The sequence below is a fragment of the Engystomops pustulosus genome, chromosome 2 (assembly GCF_040894005.1).
Source record: "Engystomops pustulosus chromosome 2, aEngPut4.maternal, whole genome shotgun sequence".
Lineage (NCBI taxonomy): Eukaryota > Metazoa > Chordata > Amphibia > Anura > Leptodactylidae > Engystomops > Engystomops pustulosus.
The window spans coordinates 236,243,656-236,269,106 of record NC_092412.1 but is presented as its reverse complement, the minus strand read 5'-3'; the positions used below and the strand labels follow the sequence as shown (position 1 = coordinate 236,269,106).

The following is a 25,451-nucleotide window of genomic DNA, read 5'->3' as shown; positions in this document are numbered from 1 at the left end:
GACCTCTTGTGTTGATGCATCCACATTGAGGTTTCTGGCACCACCTACAACGACAGGTAGGTGGTCCCATGTGTGCCATTCAGTGATATATAAGCACTTGGTGGTAGGGAAGGAACTTTAGTGCCTGCTTATGAGTATTAGATCTGCTATTTTTCTGGTCATTCGAGATTTTATAGAATACTCTTTTATCTACATTTATTAAACCTTTTTTTAGTCTACACTCACCAATTATAATTATCTTTTGCAGTGAATTAGACAATAATGGAATCCATGAAAAGTGTATTAAAATCAATGCACATTTTCATAAATGTGTTAGATTTATGATAGTCAACAAAGTATTGAAAAATATGCAATCCAGAGAAAATTGCACTATTGACAATGCTACATGACTGCATTTATAGATGTAAAACCTAAAGCTCACAAAGAATATGGAACAAGTTGTGGCCTTAGTTGCATTGGTTTAATAACATTTAAGGACCGGTCATAATACCAGCATCCTTTTATTTCATTGCCCAGTAATTTCATTGATGTACGTTTTGCAGCAAAGTAAATGTGCAGACTGAAAACAAATAATTTCCTTCATGTCAAGATATAAAACCTCTAATGTAATCCACCAGCATCATAAAAGTGGAATGGGCATGGAATGAAAAACTGAATATTAATATTATAGTACTTCACTGGAACAAACATTTCTGTATATGTAGGTTAAGATGATTTCAGAAATCTGGACTGTGTACTTTATCAATTTTAAAGTATGTTTTAAAGATATTAATAACCCTTTTGATAAAATAATTCATTGAGGGAGATCTGAACTTTCCATTCGGGTTCGGCTGCGCCCCATGAGACCTTGACAAATTTACGCAACTAGCCATGGCTCTGATTGGCCAAGGGGACACCCCTGGCTAAACATAGCTATGACTAGTTGCTAGCGCCAATCCTGCAATGTGTCCTGGTTTGCACGGAGCCCACCCAAAGACAAAAGGGAAGTGCAGATCCGCTCATCTCTAGTCTTTAAGTACTGTCTGTCAGGAGCTTTCAGGGGAAGCTTTCCATAGCAAACAGTTGCCTATATCAGAAACAGTGACAAAAAGTTTCAATTAAGCCCCCCCCTAAAAATGCAGACTTTCTAAAATGCATTGACAATGGGGCAACTGTGTCTGACACATAACGCTACAGATGTACCTTTTACTTCAACTTCCAACTATTACCTGAGTGCACGGTCTGCAGCCTACTCGTAAGGCCAACTATCATTTACAAAGATGCTTAAGATGGAACCGGGCATAAATCCATATGGACCCCTTGGGCTTAAGTTTAATATTACAGGGGCATTTGGTGTTGCCATATGTTGGATAAATTGCTCTACTCTGTTAGATTTTGGAAAGGCAAACAGTATAATGAAATCATTTGGTGTTCATCTGTTACATCTTAGTGAGGTTATTCTAGTTTCAATTATCCAAGTGCCACTGTATCGTAGTGCAGAAGCAATGGAATCAATGTAATAATGTGTAGCACTCCAAACTGATGCTCATTGACCTACCTTAGTGAAGTGGAAAGTAACATATTCTACTGGTCACACTGTCTATAGTAACAGGGTCTCCATAGGCCATACAGAGGACACTGGGAATGGGAGAAGCAGGTTTGCATTATTGTTTTTAGTTGGCTCATGTATCGCGTGAGGCTGTGACACATACCTGGTTGGCTGGTTACATATGCAGCAGGTTAAAAACTACTTACTTAACCACACTTCTAGAGTATGAAACAGTGCTAAATATGCAAGAAAAACTTAGATCATTTTAGACCATCTCACCTAAACAAGTTCTATGTACTGTACTGACTATAAACATTGTGGTAAATTCATTAAGTTTTAAACGTCAGTCTTCAAATTCCCCCTGCTGGTGGTCTGGAGCCTGTATACACGAAGAGGCTCTGGCCTATTAGTGAATATGGGCACAAACTTTGCCAGTTCTGACCTGTAGACCAGAACTGAACTGGCAGCGCTTTTTGCTTTAGTCTTCACCGGAAAAAAAGTGCAGACTATAATAAATATGTTAGGCTGGTCACACACTGGGTCACCTTCTGCATCCCCCGACAAGCCCCCCAAACCTTCTCCGCATCGACCTGTCATTAGTGAAAACTGATGAGGATGGGGAGATTGATGTGCCTTCTCCAATTTGATACAGACAATAGAGGAGGAATAGACCATAGGAACAGCTGGGCATGTTTTATGGAACTAAAAATTTTCAACAAAGCCTCCAACACTGCAGAGTTTCAGGGGAGATACAATGATGTATGTGATACAATGATTGTTGACTAATAATGAGGAGCGGACCTGATCTGCTCAAATTTCCCCTCTTTAAATGACAGTGGGACTCTGGGATTGTTGCTCCCCAATGATGTCTCAGGGATACAACGATCCTCAGGTAAATGGCCAGTTACCTGAACCTGAACAGAACTTTGAGGTTTGGGTCCGTTCATCCTTATTGGTTACCCTACACTTCTGGACTTGAGTGCAATCACCTCTATCTTAAAGAAATAAAAGAATTACCGTACATGAAAAGAAACCTGTGGAATTGTAAGGACTTGTCAAATATGAAAAGTCCTACCATCATTTGCACAGGGTGACTTAGCTATTTTTGTCCTGAGCAATATTCTGGAAGACTTCATGTCTGCAAACAGTGTTCCAGTCCAAAAACGCATAATCCATAACCTGCAATTTTTCATTCTGTTGCACACTGTCTGCCGTATCATGACTCCTGCCTCATCCTCTGTTTGCCCTATAGCTTACCAATGCTTGTTCCTCCGATAACAGACCCGTCGCCGTCGTATGAGATGCCAGAAATGTAAATTGATTCCTGACCATTCTATGTCCTTGCTTGTTCGAGAGATATACAACTGAATGTTGACATTTGATTTTCCTCTCTAGCTCCGGCTTCACATAAAATGATTCACATCCGTAAAAGCATTTTAGACAGCTGACATTACCGGACAGATTTATGAAGCAAAGTTATTGCAAGGTACTTCAATAGTAATAGAATAAGCTAAACTGCTTACACGGCGGCTAAAATAAAAGTCTGAGAAGATTTTTGCTATAATGAAAAGTGACCATAAAAAATGGTACAAATAATAAATAAAAGAAATTCAACATCTAATACACTTTTTTGTGCAATCTCTGGATAGAAAAATATTGAAAAATCCAAAGTCTGTCCACATGAAAGTATCACAGTATGTTTCATGGTTTTGGGAAAAAAAATTATTATCGTCATACAGCAACGATTAAAAGCCTTCAGTTCATTATTGTATAAACAGTTCTGTAACATAAATGTTCTGTAAAGGGTCCTAAAAATATTATCAGAAGAAGTCAAAACATTGATAACATAAAATATTTAAAAATAACTCATGTTTCCAGAAGTATGTCATGACATCACATCCATTCACATGACGTGAAAATTACTGGTCTGCCCACTGGACCCTTAGTGTGGCTGCAATGTTGCGAAAATCAGTTTGTAAACTAATATGCAACTCATCTGATGATCATTCACACTTACTGGGTCAAGCATATTAAAATTTATTTGTATTCCCCCGCCTCCTAATTGACAGGCTATAATATTCTGAGAAAACATCGAGAGAGAACTTTGGCCACTTAAAGTCATGTGACCAGGATGACATCATCTAAATTCCTGTTACATCTACAATCTCTACTGCTTGTATTTATCTGATCACATAAAACCACAGCAGCTTCCATGGAGGATGGGGAGGACTAGAAGTCCTTGGAGGCTGCTGTGATTTCATGTGATCAGATATATACATGGGGTAAGCGTTGCAGATGTAACTGGGGCTTAGATGATGTCACTCTGGTCACATGACATGCTGAGAAGAAGATTGGGACATAGGGGAGGAGTATATGGAAGGGGCCAGGTAATATTAGATAAAGTTGATTTATGTGGATGTAAGGGAAAAAATTTTGCTAAAAAAAGGGTGTCAGTTAGTTAATAGGACTTTATAGGAAGCCGTCACTAGTGCTGTATTTGTTGAAATGTGGTGATAGGTTCCCTTTAAAGGGTTTGTCTCAAGAAAGATACTGAAAGTCCCTGGAATCACATGTGTGACTGATGATTAATTTGTGCCTACAGGACTACAGGACCTCGGGAACTACCAGGTTAAGAAGATGAATAACATCACAAAAACATGTTTCTCAGTGACTGAGAAGTTAGTTCATAAACTACTCTGTAACTTTATGCTTGGATGAGAAAAAATCTCCAAAAAAGCAAACATTTTATTAAAAAAAATAAAACATTGGAGAAGAACATTGGACAAGAAGAAGGGCAAAATAATATGTGTTCAGTTCAGCTATCCCATTAGCCACAATGATACAAATGTTATTGTACCACTTGAACAATAGTTCAGGAGGGACTTACACGCTAGGGTGGAGTGCCCCATGCCCCTTGCCTATGTCTCACTCATTGGTTAATGTGAATATAATGTACAGGTATAGAAAACAGTCTATCAATCACTATGAGCAGCTGAGAAGAGGTCAGGAGAAAACCTCTCCTTATGAATCCATTGGCCTCATAAACAATGTGTCCAGTGTACTTTTTAATATTTTCTTTAAACTAAGAAGTGCAACATTTTGGTCCCTTTTTGTATCACCAGAAACAACATTTTTCCCATAAATAAGGTAGTGCCCATCGTAAGCAAGGCTCCACAATGATATCCTCAGCACAATGTACCGATCATATCTGTGGCAGAACAGGGGTGTGTGATGCATGTGATCCCTTAAATCTCTTTAAAGGGATTGTCTCACCATTAAATATAAATGTTGTTGTATCCTTATAAATGTCCCTTCATAGATTTCTGCATCATTGAAATATTGGAGGGTGTTTATCATATGATGTATGCGTTGGGGGTCTGCGCAGCGTATATTTCTATGACAGGTCAGTGTGAAAATTCACCTGCTGCTGTGAGTGTTCAGTATCAGGGACACGAACGCCTAATGTGGCCTACTCCTGATGGCCACACCCACCTTCCAGCCCTTTGTGCCCCCAATTTACCTCCCCCCAACCCCCCTGGAGTGGAGGTAGCAGAAAAGGGAGAATAATAACAAGTGCTAGTTATAAGCTTGCATTTGTAATCACTTCAGGGCTTCCACGCCACTGGCGGCGTGCAGATGCCCCAATAAATGCCCCCATGTATCTCTATATTATTCCCATATATCAATGTCATTATAGTCAGATCTTTACAGTCTGATAGGCTGAGCCACACCGTCTGCTTCAACACAGGAGCAACAATCCTTTAGTCAAGGTTGTATTTAACACATTATAAAAACTTCAACGAAACTTCAATAGGTGGTCAACATATCAACATTGATTGCCTTGGAATGGTAAAACTACCAAAGAATCTGTGGAATGTGTATATATATATATATATATATATATATATATATATATATATATAGTGCATAGGAGCACAGTTTTGACAGCCCCTATAGTGGAGAGGGGGTGCAGACAAAGCTCCAAAGTCCAGGTAAAAAGGGCTTGAAAGATATCCAAAAGGTAAAAAATTAAACAGCACTCCAAATCCAATAGGAGAAAAGAGGCCTGTCTGTGAATAAACTTCACCCTCTCTTCACCTATTGGATTTGGAGTGCTGCTTAATTTTTTACCTTTTGAACCTTTTCGATATAATAAATATGTATATATATGTACTTTGTAAGTAAACTGTTTACTATATATGGCTGTGAATTGTCGGAGAGCTTACATTTGCTTTTTGGAGTTGGATCAGAAGGTTAGGGTCTACCAAGTACCAAGTACACAACGTATACAAAATCTGCTTAGTTTGAACACATCCTTTAACAAAAAGATTCTATTACCATTACTAGTTCTATTACTTATGAATCTTACCTGGGATTATCTGGGCGACTAACGACTGTAAAGATGGTAATAGTAGGAGTGACAACACTGGCAGGAAAAATGAGGGCATTCTTGTCCGTTTCATCTTGACCCCGTTTTGCTCATTACCTCAATGTTATCTAAAAAAAATAGGAGAGAGGGGAGACGGGAAAGTGTTCAGAGCCTTGTGTCAATTTCAAGGAGAATACTGACAAATGGATCGATTCATTTAAAAGCAAGCATTTTACTCCGAACAGCGCTCATAACCAAAAGCCGCACTCCACAATTCGGTACTTTACGAGAAATTATCTTACGGCAGAGAGACATAATAAACGGGGGACACTTTGTCATAATGTGCTAAGTCAAGGGTTGGGATAATATCATTTGCACGAGCTCCGCAGACACATTAAAAAAACAATGACAATATCCAGTTATGTCTCCAGCTATTTCTCCCCATTATTATCCAGTATAACATTCACTCTCTGTCTTAAAAATCCTGCAATCTCCATTCTGAGGCCGTAATAGTGAAGTCATTTGCCCGTTGCGATCCACAGAGGAGCAGTATATATACAGTGTGGTGTTTTATTCTTTGACACATTATACAAACACATGGATATACTGTAAATGTAAATTGGATTTTTAGATGAGATGAGTAAAATTAATCAATTTTAACGATACCTATAAAGCCCAAACGGCCTCACTTCAGTTAGATGCAATGTTGCTACGCAAATAAATATATAAAGGAATAAAAAGTTAATGTGATCAGATGCACACGCCATATATTTTTAAAACTTTTATTAAATCAGTGTGTATATAACTACAGGCGGAGTTTTATGCAGTATTCATTACATAGAGAGAAACTGAAGGACACAAGAGTCAAGTCGGCTAATCTAGATGAACCCATTGGGGGTCATTTACTAAGGGCCCGAATCGCTATTTTTCGTCGGGTTTCCCGAATATTACAGATTTGCGCCGTTTTTCCCTGAATTGCCCCGGATCTTTGGCGCACGCGATCGGATTGTGGTGCATCGGCGCCGGCATGCATGCAACGGAAATGGGAGGGCGTGGCCGTCGGAAAACCGGCACAGCAGCGACACCTGGTGGACATCAAGCGCACTACCTTAGTGAGTCGCTGGAAGACCCGAATCCTCAACGAAGAATGCGCCGCTGGATCGCGACAGGACCGGGTAAGTAAATGTGGCCCATTGACTTCTGTAGGACGTTCTAAAGTACAATGCCGTGTCGGAAAGAAGTTTCTTGAACCACCAAATGGGTAGGCCTCCATTACATCTGTCCCTAGAAAACATACCCTGGTAAACTTCAGAATGGGTGTTTTTTTGCTGGTCCTCCTGAGCCTAGGCCCACTAGAACATCCACTGGTTCTTTAGTAGGCTATTCCAACCCTGGGACAGTACATAGGGTACATATCTTTATCAAGTCAAGTTTAAACATGTCTTTTTGTTCTTAGGAATATAAGCCACAATTGGAGGTGTCTTGTAGTGGTTTACATCGCTGACCCCATTGAATACACAAAAACAAGTCAAGCAATTAAGTGAGCTGTTGGTCAAGCATGTCATGGCTATCATACATCTAGGATCATATTTCTCTTAAGAAAGGGCTTATTGTTGGCTATCAAGAGCCAGATGGAAAGATTTCAAATTATTATCATTATTATAATAGTAATAATAATTATTATTATTATTATTATTATTATTATAATCATCATTCATCCAGATTAGAATATTCTGAATACAGCCAAACTCAAACTCATTAAATATTAGGTATGTTATACTCTTTACTGTGATTAAGGTTCACTCAAAATCCAGGAGTCTCCTAACCCCCCCATACATTCCCACTTACCTAAAAGCCCAACACCAGAAGGGGCTTATTTCTCATTTTTGTGCCATCATCAGTGTTGTTGAGTGGATCTGTATTTCACTCAAGATCCATGATCCCCCAAAATGGTGGTGCCCACACATCACTGGGATTTAATTGCCAGTGAGGGTTTGGTTCTCTTTTTAGTTTTAATACTCAAGCCTCTTAACAAAAGTTTGAAGATCGGGTTCCATCGAACTTGGCTGAACCCGACCTTTAGAAGATCTGCTCATAACTAGTCAAATCTCAAAGCGAACTCTCAGATTCTGGTCAATAGGAGTACTGTAGTCTACAAGTAAATTTTTAAATGTTGTTGCTTTTGTTTCCCATCCACCTTAGATAGTTGACTGATCCCACCGCCATTGTCCAGCTCTCTACTATGCATAATAACTTTACCTTTACAACACGTTAAATCTATAGAACAGAATACTGGATTTTAGGATTATGTTTCTTTGTGTTTTAGTTCTATTTTCTCTCCTTATGTAAATACTATGAACAGATTTCATTTGTAAACCAATGCTTTGTATTATAACTAATAATTTGCCCCTTTACAAAACCTATTAAATAAGCAAACAGCTTAGTACAAAAAAACCTAATTATTTGTGTTAAGTATGTTGTCCTCTGGTGTTCTATGTCTAACAGCAATATATTCAATTCATTCAACTTTGGTAATTGTTTCATATTTAAAAACATCAATTCTGTTAGTATTAAGTGCATTTGGAAAAAAAAGAGCCGAAATGTTTTCATCCACAGGTAAAGTCTCTTTAGCAAGCATTGCTGTTCTGTGAACGCTGACTCTCTCATGGGCTCGCGGCAACAGTAAATGAAAGAATTTTACAACAATAAGACTAGTGTGAGATGTAATTAACTTGTTTTTGCCAGCTTGAGACCTGGAACAAGCCGCGTGATGCAAGTAACAATGAACAGGATAAACAATAAGTCACAAAGCAGACAAATAATCACTTTAAATAATTATCTTTTCATTCAACGGACACATTTTCTTAAGCCACTTAGCCAAAAAGTTCAAAAAGTGAAGTAGAACCTTGTCAAAGACTTGGATTGCCACCTCTTACGAGAATTCTTGAATTCTTTTTTGTAAGTTTGAGATCTGAGATTAAATTCAAAGGTCTTGGACCCCCATGCAAAATGTCCCTCCACTTTCGGGGACGTGTAGCTTTATTTCTTCTGTTTTTCTTCTTAAATTTTTGAGTTTTATTTTACAGATGTTCTATGCATCATTTGTCTTTTTTTTCTTAATTTTTATGATTTTTTTTGTACCTGGTACATGACAGGTGCAGAGGAAGGATTGTGTGCTCTACTGAAGTACAGCTGCTTAGCTACTTGTCATGTAAGGGCATTATATTGAATACGGCAGGATATGACATGTTTTTTTTTCTTTCTTGGACCCTGTTTTAAAATGTAAATTGTAATTACATTATATACTCGAGTATAAGCCTAGTTTTTCAGCACAAAAAATGAGCTGAAAAACCCAAACTCGGCTTATACTCGAGTCAAAAAAATAAATATATCTAAACTCACCTTTCCGGTGACCCCTGTATATCTTCTGTGCGATCTGTCTGGCAGCAGCGGCAGCCTATATACACTGGGGCAGGGTCTGGCAGGCTATATACACTGGGGCAGGGTCTGGCAGGCTATATACACTGGGGCAGGAGCTGGCTGGCTATATACACTGTGGCAGAGCCTGGCTAGCTATATACTGGGGAGGCTGTGCCCAATGCATTTCCCACCCTCGGCTTATACTCGAGTCAATAGGTTTTCCCAGTATTTTGTGGTAAAATTAGGGGCCTCGGCTTATACTCGGGTCGGCTTATACTCGAGTATATACGGTAGTTAGCATTTTCAAATTTTAAACATTTTACCTGCTGGGCATTGAAAGTTTTGACTGTCCTTTTTTTTTTAAAATGTTTGCATTCATAGTTTAATAAAAATGTTGTTGGTGACTTCTAAATTTGTTTTGCTTTCAATAATATGTTTTTAAGCAATTACATGTGTTCATTCAAGTGGTAATTTACAGGTTTAGTCAGTTTCATGTGTCACCATCTACCTGGGGTGTGGCTAGAGTGCTTAAAAATGCAAACAATGGGCTCAAATATCCAAAATTGACAGTAGTGTCCACTCCTGTACATAGTACCATCTCACATGGCTTGTGTCAATGTGGATTTGCAACAAAAAGTCTCAAAAGAAACAAAAGGTTTCACTTGCCAAGACAGAAAAAACATAACACATGACACACAAACATACACAAGGCTCAAAATAGACAAACAAACAAAAGTCTCAATTATACAAAAAAAAATAAAAATAACTAAGATAAATGCCCCCTTTGTGCAATTTATAATCCCATTTACAAACCCTCTAGATACCTTCCGGAAACTCCAAAAAATGAGTATTCCATTATTCAGCATCTAATGAAATTCTTTATCATGGATCCCTCGTTATAGTCTGTGCATTCACATTCTACCCACCAAGTAATTCTAAACTAAAGTCACATCACAAACATGACATGATCACATGACCAGAAAAGTCAAGGAATCGTGAGGAATCGTAGGTGCAGTTGTAAGTCTTAACGTCATGTCTGTTTATGATTACCACATTGAGGTGTATGTCAGTATACCACAGAGCTTAACTGCAACATCTGATGACTTTGGAAGCCTTTGTGAAGCTTATGGTCATTTTTGGAAGTGTCGTCCCTTCAAACCTTTATGTTGGATTTTGTGGAATGGAATTTTTCTTCATTGGCCGGGCACTAGGTACTTTCTGTGCTGTACAAATACCAAAACAGGATGTCAAAGGGGGGATGTCACTTTGATGTATCCTTCTGTAGTAGATATGGCTGAAAAAAGACATTATTTCATTCTAAAAATCCTACTGTGTTGATCCAGAGGAAGGCAAAAACCTACAAGGTTTATGCCAATTGGCTCATAGTAGCGAAAAATTTATTTCTGACTCTAAAATAGCCGTCAAAATAACTCCCTGGATAAACATCAACTATCTACAAAATATTTTATTCCCTTGATATTTCTCATCTCCAGAAAGGTATCCAAGATCCTCTTGAACATGTAGAAAGGATCTGCCATCTTTTTTCACATAGTTCCACAGTCTCATTGCTCTTATATTAAAGAATCCCTGTCTATGGTAGAACCAACTCTCATTTAGGTATAAAGAAAGCTCCCGTCTATGATGCTGATAGAACCTCCTCTCCTCTAAATATAAATTATGCCCCCTGACTATGGTTGTGGAAGAACCCCATCTTCTTTAGGCATAGAAGATGTCTTGTGTCTATGGTGATGGTAGAAACCCTTCTCATCTAGGCACAGAACATGTCCCATGGTACTTGTGCTGGACAAAGTGTGCTGGCAAAGTCTGGTGGCAGACAATGTTGAGGCTGACAACACAGAATCATGTGTCAACAACAAGCCAAGGATAAAGAATGTGGAATCAGCCGAATCAAACATACCACACTACTGGACTAGAGAAGCTAGGAACCTTTCACCCACACAGTCTTCTGTAGGAGAGGCTGGCGAAAATAACTGTCTAGCAGAAGTCGTCAAGTTTTAGAATTTCACACACTCATGACCATGAACAGCAATACAATTACCAGTAGTGATGAGCAAACCAGTGAAAATTTGGGTTCGGCTGAGTTTAGCAGCACTGATTGTGGGGGAATTTTGGTGGAGGGGTTCAGGGCGTAGACCAAAACTTTGCAGGTCAGGTTTGCTCAACACTAATGAGCAGGGGATAGTTGTCATTAATCATGACCAGATGACCCTACAATTATAGTCAATGGGCTCATTTTATTTCTATTTTTGGCCATCATATAATGGATACATCCCCAGCAGAATAGGGTTTTTTCACTACACATTCACAACAGAAAGGAAAAAATGCACCCAATCCAGCATATTGACGCTCCCACCTCCTAGATATGGCTGTGATTGGTCAGGAGTGTTGGATTCCCTCATCTCTACTATTTAGTCCTTGTTTGAAAGTACAACAGAATTTTACTATCAAACTGAGCCCATCCATCAAATATTCATTAATATTTATTAAATATTTATTCAAAAAATCTCCAAGAGAATAAACAGAGAACCCTAAAACTTTGATTAAACTTTTCAGGAAGCCTTTCTCAGACATCCATAATAGACATCTCCATATTTAATGTATAGCGCGCTTGTTTATCATCATTGAGTGCTTCATCCGGCAGATTGCATTAATGAGATGATGAGTGTTTACACATTTCATAGAACAGTTAATTAAAGTAAATTACACCATTGAATGTCGAGGACTCTTCTAATTGTGAAGTGCTCCAGAAATAAGGTGAGAAAACACTCGCAGTAATGCACAAGGCTGGTTTTCAGGTGGAAAATAAAACAAAACTAATATTTTTCCAAGAAAAAAATCAAAGCAAAGCGATCATCACCGCCACATGTTGAAGTTTTAATTAATTAGAATAAACTATGGGAAGGTTTTTTTTATCATATTTATCACATTACCTTTTTTTTTACAGTGTACCAACTCTAACTAAGTCAACAAACTTTACAGAAATGAGTATTCCAATGTGTGCTCATGAGGAGTAAGATTATATTTGTTAATTAGTGATAAGTGGACACGGAGGGGTTTGGGTCATGGGCTTTGGCAGAACCACAAACAAATGCTCAATTCGGGTGCCCGAACCCAAACACCCCGGTAGCACTCATGATTGGTGTCTGCACTGATCACAGGTGTAAACCCTTTAAACTGTATTGATGATATTTCAAAGGTTAAACCCCACAATTGGTGTCGGCACTGATCGTTGGTGTCAGCGGTGGATGTGAAAAGCTGATGGGCTTCACACAACTAAAATCCACTATGTTCATGTATTAGATCAGTGGCATTGGGATATAATGGTCCTTGCATCTTTTTGAAATTCATGTCATGAGTCCTCATCATGAGGATACTGACAATAATGTTTATAATAGAACCCTGTAGAGTTGAGAAGGTTCTTACTAAAGACCAAAGAACCTCATACACAATATTTCAAATATGTTTTTAAAAATTTTAATTAGTATTAATTAGTATTGAGTGGAACCGGGCCACAAACCGGGTTCATACTGAACTTTGTTGGATTGGGTCCCGTGGACTTCACTAGATTTCAATATTCAATTTTCCCTGCAGTTAACACCCGGGATTGGTGCCGGCACGGATTGCGGGTGTTAACTAAGGGGGAATTTGAACATTGAAATCTAGTGAAGTTCAGGGTTCAGTCTCTAAAATCTCTTAAATCAGAAACGATAACGTGCTTTGCCCGATCAGGAATCAGGTCTGCCATGATTCACTAAGATTGTGCGTCCAATTTCCTGCATCTGTCGCTTCCCCCACTGAGGTCCGCCGAAGTTCACCTTCTTCTTCCCGGTGCATGTGAGTGCTGATCTTGCAACACAATTTGCTTTTTCAATTCTGAGGTTTGTCTTAATCAGTCGGGTTGTCCGACGGCCGCGCCCCCCGATTTGTGTCGCATGTGAGCCTGCAACGATGTGACACAATCCGATCGTGTGTGCCAAAAAACCCGGGTCATTTCAGGGCAAAACGTTAAAAAGTCAGGAAACCCGATGAAAATGCAGCATTCGGACCCTTAGTAAATGTGCCCCTATGTCATTAGGAGCGATGACCCCGTCCAAAATAGCAGTGCACATCGCTGCTGCCATGTTAGTGCCGTCCACAGTAGTTTAAATTTGCCTGACGGCTATGCAAACGGAATTTAAACCGTTAACACCCACGATCCCATCACTGATCTTGGGTGTTACTGGTTGGCGCCCGGGCATGGTACTTAGGCGAACCTGAATCTTAACTGGTCAGCTCATCAAAACACATTTTGAAACCAACATAAATTTCCAAGTGTGAGAAAGCAAATTCTATCTGGTACTAAAAAGCTAAGAAATTCAGCCACTACTATTGTTACCTTAGAGAAGAATTTGTAGTAGGCTGCATCATTTATTGGCATTGCCCTGATAAACTGTTGGTGTGAGGGGAAAATGTCTGTGGGAGAGTAAAAGCTCAGCCATAAAGCAGTAAACGGAAGGCAGAAACACAAGTTTAGAGCAAATAAATATTCTCCAACTGTTGGAACTGTTAGGATATGTTCACACACAGCAGGTTTTCTACAGAGATTTATGCACCTGAACGTTAGTCTCATGTTTTCTGATGCCCGTGCACTGATCCTATTTAGAAGAATAGGACAGCAATAGAAGTATCTCCTCTGTATTTGCCCCATTCTGATTTCACTTTCCATGGCTAAAATACAAGAGCAATTATTTCATACTCCACCCTGATGACCTTCAAGACTCAAATGGGTTTTCCTAGCAAAATAAAATAAATTATTATCATATATTAGGCAGAGAGAAATGGAGGCAGGGAACTGTCCAAATGAAGTTATAGTACAATTATTAACTGCTTAAAGGGAACCTGTCAGCAAAATTGACCTCATAAACCACTACCAATATGTTGACAAGCAGCTGAACACCTTCCAGATAATGTTTCTTTCATGGTCCAATGTGGTGGCATCATCCATAAAATAAACTTTGAAGTAAGATGTAAATTGGTTGTATAAAGTCAAGGAGGCGGAGATTTTAACACTGAAGTCAAGCTCTCTCTTCCTCAGAAAGCCTCATTCACTGTGATTGATGGTCCTACATCCAGAGACATCACCAGACAGATCTCCTGAAGTCTGATGCATGATGTCCATAACAGAGGGAGAAGCGTTCAGAGTTTCTCACCCTGACTTCAGAGTTAAACTCTCCATCTCTTTGACTTTATACAAGCAATTTACAGCTGACTTCTAAGTTGATTTTCAGATTGATGCCACCACAATGGACCATGAAAGAAACAAAAACTAGAAGGTGTCACGCAGTTTGACATTATACTGCTAGTGGTTTATTAGGCCAGTTGCTAATGACAGGTTCCCTTTAAGGACTTGGCAATTTTGCACCTTCCTGACGCTGCTGTTTGTCACTATAAGTGGTCAAAACATTGGAATGCTTTAACATATCCAGGTGATTTTGAGATTGCCTTTTCATGAAACATTGTACCTCATGAAAGCAGCAAAATTTTGGCAAAATGTTTAATATTTATTTATGGAAAAAAATGAAATTTGTCAAAAATTTTGAAAAAATTAAACATTTTCAATTTTTTGGGGAAAGTTAGTCACCAAAATAATTTTATAATTAACATTTTACAATTAGGCCCCAAAAAGGAAGTTCCCCCCAAAAAGTCGATTTTACCCCTAATTTTCCTATGCCATAAGGGATAAAAGATAAACGACCCCCAAAAAATGTGTAGAAGTAGAAGTACCCCACATCTGCATATAAAAAATGTATAGATGCACAGTAGAGGGAAAGAGGGATATTGACCTTGTAGAAGCCAAATTTGGAGAGCCTTAGTGGTATAGAACAAAGGAAAACCCCAAAAATGACACCATTTTGGAAAGAACACCCCTTGGAGAATTTAGCAAGAAGTAATATGTGGTGTAGTGTAATACAAGTGGTGTAATGAGCATTTTGGACATACAGGTTATTTCCCAATATGATGTGCAATGGATGCCCAAGATGGAAATTGCAATTATTTCTGGAAAGTTCAGTGCCCGTTATGTGACGCCCATTTTGTGCCACTATGAAATGGCACAAGAGTCAAGACTCATTAAATAAACACATTCCTAAGGCCAAACCCCTTTTTTTGGACAAGTTGGGAAAACTAACTTATGAGGGTTTAAAACCCATAATGAATATGAGGCAATGCATTTCAGGTGCAAATTACTCAAGAATTGGGATGTAGACATTGATGAATATCTCCCAATGTTTCTCATTGAATCTAGAAAATCATGAGAGAAAATACAGAAAGTTTCTTGGAAAATTCCATTATTTTCCCCATAAATTGCTCCTTGGCTGATATTTATCTTAAAGGAAATCTACCATCAAAATCCATCATCATAAACCTGAAGTACTAACTCACAGATCCAGACACCGTGACTGTGGTAATATTTTTCTATTTGTCATTCCTGGCCTCCTTCCTTCTACAATCATTTAAAATAATATGTTAATGAGCCAGAAGCTACAGCTTCACAGGACATTGCACTGTGCAGGAGCACATCTCGACCCCCCCCCCCCCATCTGCTCTTTCTGCACTTTCAACTTTCTCTACTCACTCAATTATTAGCATAATTTTAAAAATTGATTTTAGACGGAAGGAGCTCATGGATAACATATGTATAGAAAGATTACCACAGTCAAGGTCCCTGAATCTATAAGTAAGTGCCCCTTCGTTTATCATGCTGGATTTAACGCCATTAGACTAGAGCAGTGATCTGGGATTCCAGGTTATTTGTTGTGTCAGAGGTGGTCTGAGAGACATACAAATAATTGGTTCTGTCTACTATAAAGTAGATGTCTAGTATAGGAAAGGTAAAATTATTATGTACTAAATTTCAGTGATAAAAAGTTAAATATCAGGTAAGAGTCACAGATATACTGAGGCGAATAAGCTTCCCTTAGGAGGGACAGGATATTGGTTTTATATTACTATAAAGCTATAAATTGCCTAATAACCACATAAAAATAAATGAAAAGGAGTCAGGTGAGGCTATTTGCTAGCGGTAAAGCAGCAATATATAACCTGATGAAAGTCCACGCTTAATCCCTGCTGTAATAACGTCACAATGATGACCTGAGGCCCGGTAGGTATAAGTCAAAAGTAGACCTCAATCTGGTGGCACATTTAGATGACAGATGATTAGTATTATTTCAGTTAAGAAGTTGACGTAAAAAATAAATCCTAAAAAAACTTAAAGAACAAAAGACGCACTATCCATCATTACGTAACCTCAATAATACAAAGATTGTATCATATCTATAGAAGAATATCATCATTCGTGTCTGTTAATATGTGACAGTCCATAATCTGACCAGAGGAACCTTCTCCCAACCCAGTCCATCAATTTATATGATCCCATTGTCTCCGAGAAGTCTTTTATAGAATGTTCCTCTTTATAATTGATTCTTCCAGACAAGAGATACCCTAAAGACATAATTAAGTAGTAAGAATTACATATCGAGAGCAGATACCGCTTCTTCTATATCTCTCGTTCACATAAACCTGTCCCGGTTAAGCCTAACAGAGCCCTAGAATTTTTTTTTTTTTTTTTATTATCACAAAGATTTTTACTTAGCCATTGTCAAAGGTATATAAAATAACTCTGACTGCTGTAGCAATTGAGCAGCCGTAGCCGTGATAGATAACATTATAGATGTATTTCATTTACGAGAGAGGTTTCGGGGAGCAAGGCGGAATAACCTTTAATTTTAAGGATCATCGCAGAAGAAAGACCTTTGAATTCTTTAAGACTGATAGACATTTGGCAGTGAGGAGAAGTGACAGATAGAAGTAATTTAGCTTATAAAATAATGATGAAATGATAAGAGGAGAACAAAAGGAAATACAGTTCTGGAGAAAGGCTACGGAATATTCTCCCAAGATGGTATTTTGACTCTTCAGTTGTATTTGTTCTTAAAAAGGCAAGAGGGCTTTCAAAGCCATTTAGCTTTAAACATTCACATTTTCGTCTGAATGTCCTCAGCAGGGTTTAAAAAGGGGGATTCAATTTTCAAAGATAATTGTGTCAGATAGCTGTCTCATGGCTTTTCAGAAACAATCTGATAAATACCTAATTACCAGCCGAGTGGCTTCCAACCCACACAGCTGGGCCTGAGACAAGGCTATAGGAATTGACAAGGCTCCCGAAAAGCCATCAGGAGTACAAATCGGCCGGACTTTGTATTTCTTAATTTATTCAGCAGATAAAATGCATAAAGTGTCTCTAGAGAAAACGGGAGATGAAGCAACCAAACTTCTATTTTAACGCTCATATAATGTGACAGATTAAATTTGTAATCTGGAGAATGAAAACGATCTGCGGCTTCTTAAATGTCAATGGTGCGATTCTATAGTCTATCCCGCCTTGGCTTGGAAGGAGAAAATGAAACATTATATTTTAGATTTGTGGCTTTAGAATGGCATCGTAAGAAGTGAAATGTTCATATCATCCCAAGGTAAGTTAAATAACAGGAGCTCTATGGAAATTTGCCCAAAGTAACGCTCATTTTGATGAAAATGGAGGCTCATTTGGATTTCGACTTCTGTTTTATGAATAATTATTCTTCTGCAAAGTATACTAATGGATCTTTGCCGTGATAATTTCACAAAGCAATTGATTCTATCAATATACATTACACGGGCTGTCATGTAGTAAATGTCTATGACAAATTCCTATTGTCTAAATGACAGCTGCCAAATTATAAACTGATGGGTATGTGGAGAACATGGACATCCACTGAAGATGGCCCTAGACTGTCAATGGGTGTCAGATCAACCCTCATCCAAACTGGCAGAAAACTCTCCACAGGCAAGAACTAGGGAGAACATTATTGTATTCTCAATCAGGAGAAGAAATAAACTCTTAGAAAAAACTGTAGGATATGGTATGAAGATCAACACTTCTGGGTCCATTTTCTCTACAACATCTTATACACATTTGGTAATCAATTAAAACAACTCAACCAATAGTAGCCCTATGTGTATGGTTACTCAAAGGCCCGTTTCACATTGTTTCATGATCAGTCCCTGATCATGGACTTGAGAAGTGCCGTGCCATGGACTGATCACTATGTTGGGGACTAAACTTGTATTGATATATGATTCTTGTTTCACAGTCAGCTCTGCTACATATTGGGGAAGCAATGACAAAATAAAAAATAAGGGGGGGCATGGAGGGGCAGGGACTGTACCAGGTCTGATTTATTTATCAAATTTAACACTGACATTAAGTACCATACCAGGGCGGGGGATGGCCTGGTCATGTATTATATTCGTTATGTCATGCCTCCACCTGCTTCCTCCTCTATCCGTGGTTGTAGGTTTTGGAGACGTTAAGTTTTACTCTTATTGTCTTATTTGGCAGGCTGAAATGGGATCTAGTGGCTAACTGACCTGATATCTGCCACACCCCTCACTCTGCACTCTGTCTTTGTTTTGCAAGAGTTAACTCTGCCAGCCTGTGATTGCTGGCTCCATCCACCTACAGTCGGCCTAGCGTTCCTATAAGTGTCTATAAGTGTTTATTTGTTGTGTTCTGTTGTGAGACATAAGGAAGAAGTGTCTTCTAGTTGTATACCCAGGGTGTTCAGGCAATAGGAAGGGACAGCTGGTGACTTGGTTTAGCATCAGGGTTGACAGCCCTTGTCATTTGTCTGTATCCAGGCCTTGCATTACATCTTATTTTTAAGTCAATTTAAAGTATATCCTAAAAAATCTTGTTTTTTAACTGTTTAACTGTATATAATATAAATAAAATAAATCTGCCAGAAAATTTGTCAAAGGTAATTTCATCACACGGCTTTACATGGTAATGCAACATGACAGACAACGACTTTTCAAGTACCCTGGGGTTTTTTGTAGTGTGTATACAGTAGATGGTACACCAATATTATGTTAATAATGTATATGTTTCAAGAGCACTACTGTTAGAGCGCTGATACATGCCAATGTCACTCATATTCAGAAAATGTATGGAGTGGGCTCAAGAGCCTCCTCCATACACAGCATATGCTGGCAGCAATATTCAGCTATCATCCTCCCACTTCCCACTAACAGCCATGATCAGCGATGGCATATCATGGATAAGGAAAGGAGCCTCTCTAAGTTTATCAGCTCAGATGTTTTGGTTGTTACTGCCTGTATATGTAAACCCAATCAATGAATCTATACATCCCCTAAAAATAATTAATCTATATATTCTATCAATCCCATAATGAACCAGAAATATCTCTGCTATTCATACTATAGTATACAGTCAGGGAGGCTGAGCTGTGAGCTATTTATTGATAATTGTGTGACAAGCACCTGCCTAATTATAAGTTGTAGCTGTGAGAGAAGTTAATGCACCTCTGTGTGGTAGAGTTCATCATACAGGAAGATCTGAAGAGTGAGTGTGAAGAGTGATTAACCATAGCTCCCAATCAGCTTGCCTCCTCCTCCTCCAAGTACTAAGTCTCTAGAGCTGCAAAACAGGCTAGGCATCAAGGCCTGGAACAGGTATGCGTCCTCCTTGCATGTTTGCTTCGCCTCTTAAGAAGAAATGTTTGTAGGTAGCACTGCCCCTAGGACAGCCCTCCTCCGAGTCAACTTCAGAGACGGAAGAAGTGAAAGCAAGAATGCTGTGGGGGAACGAAGGAAAGGTAAGTAACAAAGATTTCTTTATTTAATACCCAGATACAGAAGGAGGGTAGAAGTCACAATATAAAGGGGATGGATTACTGGGGCCTCAATATGAGGGTGATGGAGGACAAGGGTCACAATATTAGGGGGGTGGAGGACATGAGGCCACAATTTAAAAGGGGATTGAGGACAGGGGCCACAATATCAGGGGGATGGAGGACAGGCACCACATTATAAGGGGAATGGAATACAGGGACCACAATATGATGGGGAAAGAGGACTGGAGGACACAATATGAAGGGAATGAAGGACAGGGGGACACATTATGAAGGGGATGGAGGACAAAGCCCACAATAGGAAGAGAAGGATAAAATTGAAGAGGTGGTATTAAATGTTAAAGAGTTGCATTAAAGGGTATTATATGTGTGTGGGGACCTCCCAAGGTAAGTGAGAGGAGGGGCAGGTCAATGGCCATGGTTTAGGAAAAGGGAATGACTTTTTGATAAAAGGAGTAAATGGGAAATTTTAGTTTTGGTCGGCGTAATCATTTAGTAATACTGTATATTTATCTCCATTACATGCATTTTTTGTACATGAAGTAATAAATCTTTGTGCAATTACTAAAAATGAGCATTTCCGACAATAAGAAGTAGAGGCTTATAAACTGCTCGATAAACTCATTCCAGACCGTTACATCACAATGCCAGCATTACTAAGCAGCAACACTACATCCAGGTTATATAATTTATTGATCCAATCACTTCTAGACGTAATACATGGTTTTATCAATATTTTAATTTTACTAAAGCAGTTCATATTTCTCAGAACCACTTAATGAAAATGAAAAGCTTGGATTCAAGTTCCGCTATATATTACCAGAGATGTGTAAAATATGCTGATCTACGTGTTCTACTAATTTCACATTTGCACTGGAATGAAAATGCTCCTTGGCTTATATTCCTATGAACAATATGATATTACATTATTCAGGGAACACACAATTAGAAAAAATAAAGTATAAACTTGTTTTCAAATTAGACATCACACATGCAAAACCAGTCCCATGACATCCATACTTGGTGGGTTTAGAGGCCAATTACTTTGCATATGCTGGTGTCAGCAGTATCTCAATTAGTCATTGACTGTACCGCTCTACGCTATGTCAATTACTTGAGCAGCTCCAGTGACGGGCACAGCTGGGGAAATAATCTAGTTAGGAAGGAGGGGTGGGAGTAGAACAGGACTACAACATCCACAAAACACACACTGTACAGCAGGAAGAATGAAAATGCGGGATTATGAAGGTGGAAGGGCCTACATGTAATATATACCAAAGAGATGAAATGAGAGAGAGTGGGAGATAGATATTAAGAGTTGCCCAGTGTTAGATACATTGGTCCACATTTTTCAAAACAGTGCAGTCTGTACTATGTGCAGTTTGCATGTGGAGTGTACAGGGGGCTCCAGATTAATTCAACTGGTTCATGGTCTCCATTAATCTGGCGCCCCCTGAACTGGGAAGTGTGCACTATTTTTTTGGTGCACTTTGTTCATACTGCAGAATTGTGGCGCACATTAATAATAAATGTAGAGCAAACTCCGACTAAGCACTAACACGCCCCAATTGGTGCACATTTTTTTCTGTCTTGTAGGACACAAAAGTAGTGCAGACATTTTATATATACAAGCAGTTTGCATGTTCTTTCTAGTGGAAAGTCACACAGAAAACTGGCGTAAACCTTTTAATGAATGTGGGGTAGTGTGCGGAATTGGATAACTAACCCGATTCTGATGTTAACACTCTCGATCCAGATATTCTGTCTCATTTATTATCACCTTGTGCCCAAAATAATAATTTTATTTTTTTCTGCACACATATAGAACTGCCATGTGCTAAATAAATTACGGTACATCCATGCACCAAATTGTACTATTGTAGTGTTGAAGTTGACAGCCAGTCGAAAACACCAGTTGTATCTTACGATACAGAGGATAATTCCCCCTTATTGTTGCGATTTGATATATCTTTGTTGATATATCATGGACAGTCACAATTCCTTGTTAGTAATTACAGAATATATCACTTGGATGAATAATGGATAGAGATGAGCAAATCTTACAAAATACGATTCGTAGAAGGTTTGCAGAATCAAAAGATTTGGTTCAAGTCCGAATTGGTATATAACCCTCTATAGTCTAGATTTTTCATGAAAAGCTCCAACAGTATTTTGTTTTGTTAACTTTCATTTCAGAATTTTTTTTAAGCTTTGGGATGAATGGCAACAGTATTTTACAAGATACTTCGAAGGCTCAGATTTTGATTTGTGTCTGAGAAATCTTAGATTTGTACTGAATCTGCGAACTAACAAACGATTCGCTCATCTCTAACAATGAAGAATTCATATAAAACATGTAAGTCTTCAGTACAAAATAAAGAAGAAAGAAAGACTTGACACGACCATGCACATTTGATCAATAAATACAATAATTATTGGTGCTCAACTTAGTGGTACTTAGTGAAAATATTAAACACCTTGCCCAAACATAGTTTTGCCTCTTCGGGCTTCTTATAGGGGATGAAGACGTTAAACCTGGGTTGGGTGAGGTGGTTGCCATCTATGAAGATTTGCTACATTTCAATTTACCACAATCTTTTTGTTAGCACATGAATAAACCCCTTTTAATCATATACTATGCATCTATCCGAATTCATTAGGGTTAGGATAGAAAACCTGTGTATACATGGGACACTGAGGAGGAACGGAGGCTGCTGGGGAGCCACATCTTTGGATGGAGGACAGATCCTGGATGTTCCTGGATGGTGAGAATACAAATCAGTGATTAACTACCCTTTTGTGGCACAGCTGCGCTGGCTGCCATGCGACACAAATTAGGGTGGGTGCCGTCGGGCAGTCTAACGGATTTGGACTGAGGGGCCATATTTAACTTTTAAATTATGTCGCACACCGTATGTTAAAGGTGAACCACAATAAAGATGGTGAACTCTGTTGGACCAGTATGGGGAAGCGACATATTCATGATTTCTGGGGCACTATCTTAGTGAATCGCCGCACAAAGCATTATAGATGGACAATGCACTTTTAGTGAACTCGGGTGAACTTGTAAGTAAATTAACTGTGCTGTAAGATTCTGGTCAGACATGTCAAACATCAAATGGGTGTTCGATGTTTGTAAATGTTTATTTGGCCAATGTTGATTTACATAAAAGAAAGCAGATTGAACATTAGGGATAGTCATTCAAATTAAGCCACCCAAAATATATACTTAATTAAAACTATGTTTAAAAATCATTGTCCTTATAACTAAATGTTTCCTTTCCATGGCAATTCTATACTTATATGCAACTCACCAGAGGTGAGTCCAATCTCAGTATGTGAGTCCTACATATTAATTGTTCCCTTTACTGTCCTGGCTCCTACCACCATACCACCATCTATCACAACTAGTGCATAGGGACCATCTGACAACGAGAAACTACAGGAGCTACGGGAGATGTATGAAATGCTTCACAGTGCATTAATGGAACATTGAGTAGAAGAAAGAGTCTTCTGAGAAACTTTAAAGAATTCTTGAGGGAGTGGTAAGACAGACAGTAGTTGTGTGTGACTCAGCTCTGCTACATATTTAAGCACTTCCTCAAGAAGGAGGGGGTTGAGAGTAACGCTGACTGTGTATATAGAATTCTACCTTGATCCTCACCCCTCCTTCAGCAGGGTTAGTAGTGTCAGTCTCAGTGAGGAGGGCAGTCTAGCTTGACTGTATACTGCAGATCTCCCGCCTATGGTACTGGAACAGACAACATCAATAAAAGTCCTTTTAAGAAAAATGGTGGCTCTTATCCCATGGATAGAGGTATCAGTGGAACATGTATATAGACATTTAAAAGGTACTGTGACTGATTTGTTTGAGGGGGGGGGGGTCCCTGGTGATAGGTTCTCATCAACATGGTCAATCCCAGATGGATTGGGGAACTGAATACATTTCAGAACTATAAATAATAATTATTGACTACTTAATAATAATTAAGTAATAATTTACTACTTAATCAATTAGATTTGAGAGGATTAGCACTGAAGTCTGTGTAGCACATGTCCAGGGAGGAAACCCCTAAGCCAATAAATCGCATTGGATCAGCACCCACCACTAGACAAATCTTGCTATCTTTATTCACAAATTGTATTTTGTTCCAAGAACTGTGTATGGGTGATGTGTTTTGGCTATACACAGCCTTACTCAAAGGCCAAAGCCGAAACAAGTAACACTAACACAAACATTGGAATTAATTCCAATTTGTGAATAAAGATACGAACCTGCATGTACAGGTGAGCACCGATCCAATCCTTTAAAATTGTTAACATTTACTGACAAGAAATTAATATTGTTTTTCTCAAATTAATAATCCAATGAAATCCTATGACTGCAGATACTTGGATGTAAGTATTTATACCGCTGTTTTTCAGAACATGTTATACAAAATGGATTTATTTTACAAAGACTTGGAAGTTAGAACCTGAATTTGGCATTTTTCCTGACTCCATGTTTCTGCATCCTTCCTGGTGGTGACAGTGAGGTGACCCCAAATTTAATGGATCTGCTCCTAGACATTGATCTCTGGGGAATGTGTAATTATATTTGTAACATTCACGGGCTGGACCTAAATGCTGCTTTTTTCAATCCTCGCAAGCTGTGATCATTGTATGGTGATAGCGATTTAATTTAGCACATGGGAGTGAATTGGAGTCACAATTAAATTTCAGCGGGGATCAATGAAATTTTACAGTTTACTATGCGGCTCGTGTATTTCACCTTATCATGGCTCCAGCTACAACATGGCATACAGAGGAAATGTCTAAAAGTAGATTGAGATGTAGCAAAGATGTCATTTCATGACTCTACTGTATATTCTGTCTTAATTCAATGGGGGTCATTTACTAAGGGCCCGATTCGCGTTTTCCCTACGTGTTACCCGAATATTTCCGATTTGCCCCATTGTCTTAATTCTGTCTTAATTCATTATGGTGTCATGGACTATTATGGGTGTGGTTAGACTTATTATGGTAAATCCAAATAACACTAAGGCTAACATCTAAAGAACATAGCTCAGTTTTCCTAAATTGTGCAATATTCATCAATCTAAAATATGTAAATGCCCCAAGTCATATTTTGCAGTTTGGTTTAGACAAAATGGGTGGCCTAATGAAGGGGTGCGGCTTCACGGGAAGAGAGGAGTGTGCCAAAAAGATATTCAAAAGCACAAAATGTTTGTCATATTTGTCATAAATCAAGCCTATACATAGTACGTGTAAAGTTAGAAAAGAGTCTTCACCGTGGACAGATTTATAATTTACCGTCAGAGACTTTCAGAATTTATTTTTTGCAATTGAAGACTTAGGTTGGCTGCACATGCCCATATTC

At 38.7% G+C, this 25,451-nt stretch overlaps 1 protein-coding gene across 2 annotated transcripts in view; it reads right to left on the bottom strand.

Moving 5' to 3' along the window:
- The window catches only part of ROBO1 (roundabout guidance receptor 1), a 754,561-nt gene that overhangs the window by 631,411 nt on the left and 97,699 nt on the right, over nt 1–25,451 (bottom strand). For both annotated transcript variants that reach the window (XM_072138539.1, XM_072138540.1), the window contains exon 2: nt 5,898–6,025. In XM_072138539.1, coding sequence (XP_071994640.1) covers nt 5,898–5,991 — 94 coding nt within the window. In that variant the 5' untranslated portion in view covers nt 5,992–6,025. The remainder of the gene's footprint in view (nt 1–5,897; nt 6,026–25,451) is intronic.